The 8,624-nt window shown below is 36.3% G+C and overlaps 1 protein-coding gene and 1 long non-coding RNA gene across 4 annotated transcripts in view; one reads left to right on the top strand and one right to left on the bottom strand.

Annotated features, from left to right (window-relative positions):
* Positions 1-7,777, top strand: part of CUNH12orf56 (chromosome unknown C12orf56 homolog) — a 69,971-nt gene extending 62,194 nt beyond the window's left edge. For 2 of the 3 annotated variants that reach the window (XM_025041024.1, XM_006923701.3), the window contains 4 exons: positions 430-504; positions 822-896; positions 1,770-1,948; positions 4,094-7,777. In XM_025041024.1, coding sequence (XP_024896792.1) covers positions 430-504; positions 822-896; positions 1,770-1,948; positions 4,094-4,205 — 441 coding nt within the window. In that variant the 3' untranslated portion in view covers positions 4,206-7,777. The remainder of the gene's footprint in view (positions 1-429; positions 505-821; positions 897-1,769; positions 1,949-4,093) is intronic. The other variant, XM_025041023.1, reaches the window with a different exon arrangement.
* The window catches only part of LOC107196533, a 90,050-nt gene that overhangs the window by 60,549 nt on the left and 20,877 nt on the right, over positions 1-8,624 (bottom strand). The gene's annotated exons all lie outside the window — the stretch shown is intronic.

The raw sequence follows: 8,624 nt of genomic DNA, 5'->3' as shown, positions 1-8,624 counted from the left end.
AAAAAAAAAAAGTCTCTAAGCCCTATATTTACTCACACTACAGAAGGAGTTGTACTTCAAGTTGCACATAAGCCTAAATTTCTCAGAGAATCTCCCCATCTTAATTCTGGGAAGCATTTTGAAAGAAAGTAGTTATTGATCTGAATGATTTTGTAAATCAAGTGTGCATTTTTTGTGTGTTAGTATTCTGTGGGCCATTGTATCTCCTTTCCCTAACCCATTTTCTCAGCCATTATTAAATGTGTAGTCTTTTTATGAGAGCCATTCTTTTGAGAATGACTTAAACCAAATGAAATAGGAAAATTGGCCACACTAATTATATTTTCTGTTAATAAAAATTCTTTTGTAAGTATCTAAAGGGAACCAGGAGAAATTGCCATTTTCTGGCTCTGCCAATGATATTGTATTGATTATTATTTAAAATTCCAGTTACAGAAGCTTATCCTGGAATATACAGATAGAGCTACAGCACTTTTATATGAGATACTTCTTGTCTTTCAGCAGGTACAATATATATTTTTTATTATACACATTGTGTGGTTATTATATATATCATACAACTATCATATACTTATATTACATATTATGATTAATAATATATATGATTAATAAATTTTTTAAAATGTTTGTATTAGAGATAGTCTCCAAAACTAGTTTACTCATATAACACTACTTTTGCTCTTAAGTGCTCATCTCGCTTATTTTCCTAACTACCGATTTTAAAGATTTGATTAAGAATAAAATGGATTTGAGAATGAATGCCCTTTTAGGTACAACTTGAACTTCATGAAATAACTTGTTTATTTCCTTGAGTCTTTTAGGGAAATCTTGGATTGGGATCAACAAAGTTTGCTATTAGCTGGATGATGTCCTTTCTACAAAGTCGTCCCCCCATAGTAAGTGCCTAGAAGTAAAAACGAAACCAGCACTCAAGGCTAATTAAACAGATGCTCTTGTGCTTAATTAATAAAACACAAATTTTTTATAAAACAGAAGTGTAAATCTGATAATACTTGGGGCCTAAAGGCAGTGAAATAACATCTTAAATGAGATCTTTATTTCATGAAAAACCCTAAGATATATGTAGAAAACAGAATATTAAAATATCAGCTATATAACTAAGTGAAAAAATGAACACTTAAACAGTAATGAGTTGGCAAGCATGAATATAATACTTGGGATTATCTGGGCACTCTGTCCTGGCAGCCTCCATCCTAGTCCATAGTATTACCATCTCTTTCCTTGACACTACAGTCACGTCTACATGGTCTGTTCCTATCTTCCCATCAGACTATAGTCAGAGGAGTTTGTTCAAAATAAAAATCCAATTATGTCATCTCTTGCTTTAAATCTCTCCTAATACTATGTGGGTCTCTTACTCATTGCCCACCCCAACAGCCCCACCTCCATCACAGAATCTTTACCACCTGTCTGTCTGAAATGCTTTTCCTTTCCTTTCCCACCTAGTTAACTCCTACTCATCCTTCAGACCTCAGTGCCCCTTCCTGGGGTTAGGGTAGGGGATGATTCTCTGACCTCTGACTAGGTTAGATTTTCTCATTATAGGCACACACAGTCGTAGCATGGTTTCTTCTTCCCTTCCTTCACAGGACTGGTCACTTTTGCAGTTTACATTTGTTTGTGTTATTATTTGGTGTGAGGGTGGTGAGGTCTTCAGCCTAGATTTCTCGTTGAGGCTCCAGCTGAAATAGGTGCTCTTATGGGTGGCATGCGGCCTACATGAAACTAACTGCGTTTTCCTTGTCTAGATTACTTTTGTGGCCAGTATTGTGAAACAAGTGGTGAAGGGGCTTTCAGCTTCATTTCAGATGCTAAGTCCTGGCCAAGCAGTTCTGTTGTACCAGCAGTTTTTCATCCTCAAGAGCTGCCTGCTGTACAGCAAGACTTTAGCTGAGTATATTAGGAATGACTACAGAGAAGAATTCAGGTAAGAAGTCTCAATCTAATCTGCAGTAAAAGCCACTCATTTCTGATTTTCATGCGAAATTGAAGCATGGCCTTATATTTAGAAGATGAAGTGACAATGGGAAATTCTATTTTTATTTTTAATAGTATTTTACTTTGATCTGCAGTAAGGTAGGATTTTGGGGAGCTCTAAGAACTGTTGCCATTTGAAATATATTCCCAGGCCAAAAAAGACTAGCAAAACGTCAAACTCTCTTTGAAGAACTATTTTTCACTCAATGTCTGTTGCAGCCAACATATCAAAAACGTTGTAATGATTTTAATGCTATGTAACAAACTCTACTGAAGGGGATGAAAAATTACGGGATGTGAATTCAACTGAATCATTGGGGGAAAAAATTGATAAAAGAGAAACAATTAATGAAGGAGGTTATTAGGGGTTTTGTTTATTTCATTTACCCCTCTCACTCTTAGTAACAAAGCACCAAGAAAGAGAAGTAGTAGCAAGCTTTGGTTTCATCAGCCTGCTTGTTCTGCACCTCAGGGGTTCCTACTTCTATTTATAGGCTGGCAAAGCCAAATGTACTTATCTTTGTAGCCTTGCATTAGCACCTATCGAGGAAAAAACAGACTGTGTCTGACTTAAGATGAAAAGAGTGCAGCAGCCAGAGCTTTGCAACCAGTTTGGATGAGAAATAAAAGGATGTGGAAGCATACATTATTGCCTTAGACTGGCTTTAAAAAAATTTTCAGCTCAATTTTTGGATCCTCTTTTTTCTCCATGTGGTTTTACACCATAGGTTCCACTCTTGCTCCTATAAAAAAGGGTTTTGTTGGGCCTACTCTAAGTTGATCCACACAGCTCAATCTTTTTTCCTAACCTTTTTTTTTTTTTTTAGGTGTAAATTCATATATCATGAAATTCACCATTTAAAACATTTTAAAGTGTACAATTCAGTGGCTTTTAATACATTTCACAGTGTTGTACACTCATCACCACTAATTGCAGAACCTTTTCATCACCCTCAAAGAAACCTGGTACCCATTAAGCAGTCATAACCTAGTCTCTTCTCCCCCAGCCCCGGACAACCACTAACCTCCTTTCTGTCTCTATGGATTTGCTTATTCTGGACATTACATATCAATGGAATCATACAATATATGGCCTTTTGTATCTGGCTTCTTTCACTCGGCATAATGTTTTCGAGGTTCATCCATGTTGTAGCACGTATCATATAACCCAATTTTTAAAAATTAGTTATGTACATTTAAAAATCAGAACAACTGAAAAAAATGGTGTCACACTTCTACGTGACAATATATAGTTGACCAGAGCTCAACAGCACCTACCCTCTTAGGTTATAACATACTGTATAGTTTGTCATTCTATCCTCTCTTTATTTTTACTCTTACTCTTACTCCTAATATGTAACCTGTGGGCATTTAGGTTTGTGATCCTTGTTTTAAACTAGTGATTTTCAACTTGCTGTGCATTAGAATCACCAGAGGAACTATTAAAAAATACTGATAACTAAGTTACATATGTAGAAATTCTTTATAATTTGTCTGAGGTGAGGCCTGGGCATCGACATTAAAAAATAAACAAAGTAGCAAAAAAACACCACTCCAGGTAATTCTAATGTGCACCCAGGGTTGAAAGCCAATTTTAAAAGCCATTTCATGGGATGGCTAAAGATTTTCCCACTATTATCTATTCCCCTGGCCTATCTTATACTTTTCCTGAGGCCATGGGGATGAACCCAACTCTCCTCTCTTGACTTGGCCCTGGTGGTCACCACAGCTTAATTCTTTCCTTTCAACTCCCCACTGCGTATTGCCTGAGAGAACAAGAAGTGGGAGCCTCAGCTCATACTGTGGTGAGGACAATCCTGGCTTCCTTATTAATGCTTTGATGGCTAATACATTATTCATGAAATTCACTTTCTTGGCTGAAGTAAAGTGCTTCAGTGAGCCGAAAGGCACTCATATCAGAGATCTTCGAGGTCACAAATGAAGGAGGTTGGAGGGCTGAGGATGCTGGATGAGTTTCGTAGCTGAGACTCCCACACCCCAAAACCCCATGCCAGTGAGTATGTACATACTGATGTGACCAGTGTGAAAATTCTTGTTTTTAAAGCTATTTTGTTTCTTTTTTTTTAATTTGCAGGTACTTTATTCACATGCCAGCCTTGGAAAAAAGGCTCCCATTGTGTTATCCTATTACCCAGCCTACTACTCAACTTTTTCATGAAGTTCTGAAATTGATTGAACAGAAATAGTGTGTGAAATGTTAATAATTGAGTATAAAATGTTAATTTGGAATCAACTTAATATTTATGAGAAACATTTTTTGATCTATGTAGTACCTGGCTATCCCTGTGTCTTATAAACAAAGATTTTATTGGAATATTTCACCAATCCTTCTTTGAGAGAGAAGTCTTTAATGTTTTTTTTTAATCTGTCACACAACAAAAAAACTTTAAATACATTGACATGCATAAAGTGGTGCTAAAAACTAGTGTTTCTCTAAAAAAAAAAAAAAAGTTTCTGAAGACATAAAAACTATGAAGGGAACAGAAGCCAAGGAGAGCAAATGGAAAAGTGCAACCTGATGAGTTTTGTTGGTGAGTGTCTGGAAGCCACTAAAATATCTAAAGATAAATTGTTGTGGGGAGTATAAATTACATAGTGATCATTAGAGAAATACTGAGCAATACGGCAACACTCTCGTTCTAAACCTGTAAAAATTTTAGTGACAGAATATTCATGGAAGAATGAGCAGAAGAACACATGCGTAATGAAAATCAGTTCCTCATTTGTTATGGAGAAAGAAGCTTGTACTTTCTTCAACAAAATTAAATGCATTTTGCCATTCTGTTTCAGGCACCTGTGGGCTAAAGTGAGTAGTCTCAGAATCTCTGTGAAAGAGAAATTGTCTATATGCAGTTATGCTCTCTCAACCATTTTAAAAAAGTGTTTTCACTGTATCTTATGACAGTAAACTAATTTAATCCAACAAAAACTTAACTTTGATATCACTGTGAGCTATTGAATTTGGGCTTCTAAGAACTTAGGAACTGGATCCTCCACTCAACTTAGCATGACTTGGGGAAGAGAAATCCACCTCCAAAGAAAGAGCTCCCAGGCCAGATCTGCCTGTGCTGTGCAGTGGAGACAGAATTATATTCACTCAGCACATCTTATTTTTGGTTGTGGCTTTGCCATTAACCAGCTATTTGACCTCTAACAAGTCATGTCTCCTTTCTGGGCCTCTTCTCATATATGGAAGGGTGGGACTAGAAGTTGTTTAAGTTCTCTACCAGCTCTAACATTCTCTGCCTGTGAAAGACACTTCTTAACACTCTGTAAAGGAGTAAGTAGTGCATTCCTCTACTATCTTGGCTCAGTGAATGATTTCACATTGATTCCAAATAATCCTGCTTTCTTTAGACTAAACATTTCCCTTTGAGCTGTCACCAACATCACCCTGCATAGTGTCCAAGCCTTCTCCACCATCACCCATCAAGGACTATAAGTCTTCTACTCCTCAATTTGAGGGCAGAGAGGGGAGCCAAATGATATTTATGAATGTCCTGGGCTGTTAGATGGGGGATTATTCTCGAGAGATGGTTGATCAGAAGAATATGAAAAGATTCTTGGGAAACAGACAAGCAACACTTCAAACTGGACAGATGATGGACAGTGGGTTGACTACTGGTGAATGGTGGAACCTACAAAAAGACAATTAGAGAATCACCTCAGGTTTGCCTCAGCTTCTAAGCAGTGCCCTTGCTCTGGGCTAGGAGTAGTGCAGGCTCTAGAGAGGGCTTGGCATTTCTCTCCCATGTACCTTCATGTCCATGTCACCTCTTCTCTCCCACTGCTCTTTATCTAACACACTTTATCTAATCTCCAGGGGCAAAAGCTCTGTCAGAATGTACCTGAATCTTTCTAAGTCAGTAGCCCTTTTGGTTGAATATCTGTCACTTTGATTTTCTTATGGCACATGTCTATTCATTTGTACAGTTTGGGAAAGGAGGGAAAACCCAGAAGTTAATACTTTAAAGGTTTATCTTGCCACGATTCTTTTCTACTGAGTGTCTTTTGCATTGTTGCCAAAGCCAAGAAATTACTAAATAATCCATCTTTTCTAATGATCAGACACATTTGATTGACTAAACATTGACCTCAAGCACAAAACAATTATTTTTCAGGAAACCTAACTAGAAAAATTTTGAATATGAAAATCACATAAATAACAAAGGATCACCAAAAAAGATAAGCATACATAGCCAGTTTTCAGGGTGGGTTCAAGGTTCTGGACTTTGACCACCTTTATAATACAAGCATTGGCATTTACCACACCCCTACTAAGAGTACAGTCACTCACAATAATCAGCTCTACCATTAAAAACAAACACATATATGTACACTCACACACAATATAAGGGCTAAGAGCATGGGTTTTGAGGCCAAAATCATTTAGTTTAAATCCAAGCTCTCCACTAGTTTTAGACCTTGGAAAGTTACTTAACATCTTAAGTTTCGGTCAAAGCAAAGATAATATAACCTATCCCACAGGGTTGTTAGGAGATTTCAATGAAAAGGTGTTGGTAAAGCCCATATCGTGGCATCTGGCATGTAGTAAGGAATCGGTATATGGTATTAATTATTAACATAATACCAAAGATGACTGAGAAATTAGAGATTAATAAGTATTGCTCTTATTTTCTGGACCAATTTGGGAACTAACTAATAAACTCAGAGAATCCTTGATCTATATAGCATTGAAGAACAAATTCATTTAGTTATTAAATTGAAAATTCAGTTTTCCATTAATAAGAGTGTTATTTAATTGACAAGTGACTCTTTCTACTCAACACCATGAAGAATTGTTGGCTCTAAATGACACTATCAATGCAAAAGCTATGTGGGAAATATTCTTCCCAAGGGTAGACAGAAAGCTTTTTAGTCATGAAAACTTTTTTCAGCCTTTGAATTGAATAGCTAATTATTAACTGATAAAACTGATGTAGCTTTTCTGTACTTAGAATTCCTAATTGATTCATAGGTAGTGTTAGAGGAAATAAATGAAGACTTTCTTCATTTTACTGAAATCTAGATAATCTAGATACTTTGTAAAGAGAGAAAAGCTTAAAGTTCCTATAATCAATAGTATATTTTACATTTTTTCATTTGAACTCAGTTACTGGTAGTGCCGCCTTCAATTGTATATAGGAATGCTTGAGAGTACAGTAATAAATATGCTATAAGGTATTTGATAAAAGTGGTCAAAGCTTGGTGAGAGTGATATGCTTCAACCTGTGGCATTATATTTTCTTTTTCTGAGGTGAGAATCATTTGTTTTCTATTTCATATATGTGATAAATATGAAAGAAAAGCTGGAAATTTCTTGAAGGAATGAATTTGATGGGAATTTCTGAGTAACTTTCAATAGTGTTAACTCACTGTCTGATTTCTCTTTGTTCATTGCATTTACTTCTAAAATGCAGCAACAGCCTTTAAGGTCCACTTGGGTTTGGCTCTGGTTCTCTGTAGGAGGGAGATAGCAATTCTCCATCCAGTCAGACCAAGCACTCTTGTGTCTGTATAGCTGTGTCTTTTGGATTTGAAACTTTTCTCATTTTGGAGAAGGCAGCATGACTCATTTCAGCATGGCTGGAAATCTGAGTAGTATAACCTTGTGGCTAAGAGTACAGATGCTATGTCAGAAAGAACTTGTTTTGACTCCTGCCTACCTACTTCCTTGTAATCAGTTTTGGTAGGTTATTTAACCTATTTCAGAACTTTCATTTCATCAATTTTAAGATAATAAAAAGCCTACTTTGAAGGTTTTTGTGAATATTCATTCATTTATACATAAACAAGTAGTTCTGTGGCTAGTATATACTGGGATAAACCATATGGCATTGCCATTTGCAAGTTCAAAACTGTCAATACCTACAATTTCATATGGTCCAAACAAATGAAAATCCCTCAGTAAGTGGTAGTTATTATCTTAACAGAAACACTAACTTGCTTAGTGAACTTTAAATATGTATCATTTATTCCAATTTCCCAGATAGTATGGCACTTTAATATGGCTTATTCCTACACAGATTTGGATAAATCTTGAATCAAATCATATAGTTCAATTACAAATTATTGAGTGGGCATAACATACTTAAACATGTACAAGAGAATTTGAAATTTTCTTGACCGCCTTCCCCACCAATAAAAATCTGTTCTTTCACCAGTCTTCTCCTCAGTGATTGACTGCCTACCGCTCGAAAGAGAAACTTGAGAAAACTCTGTTATTTTTCTCTTCATTTCCCAAATGTAATCCATCAGCAGTGCTTATTATAAATTCCTTCAAAATGTATTTGTAATCTAGTGACTTCCCATAATTACGCTACTACCATCATCCAAACCTCCACTACCTACTGCAATGGCCAATATGGTGACCCTGCTTTCACCCTTGACACCTACGATCTCTAAGGTGAGTGGAGTGATCTTTTGAACAAGAAAATCAATACGATTTCTGATTTAAAACTCTTCCATTGCTTCTCATTACCTAGGATGAAGTCTAAAGTCTTTACCATGGCCTTCAAGGAACTTCATGACCTGGCTTGACTACCATTGTGACCTAATCCAATCATTCTTTCCTCACTTACTACTCCCCAAACATGTTTTTTTCC

Source organism: Pteropus alecto, unplaced genomic scaffold (genome assembly GCF_000325575.1).
Source record: "Pteropus alecto unplaced genomic scaffold, ASM32557v1 scaffold76, whole genome shotgun sequence".
Classification (NCBI taxonomy): domain Eukaryota; kingdom Metazoa; phylum Chordata; class Mammalia; order Chiroptera; family Pteropodidae; genus Pteropus; species Pteropus alecto.
Note: the sequence above shows the minus strand (reverse complement) of the source record. Positions and strands in the feature narration are given on the sequence as shown.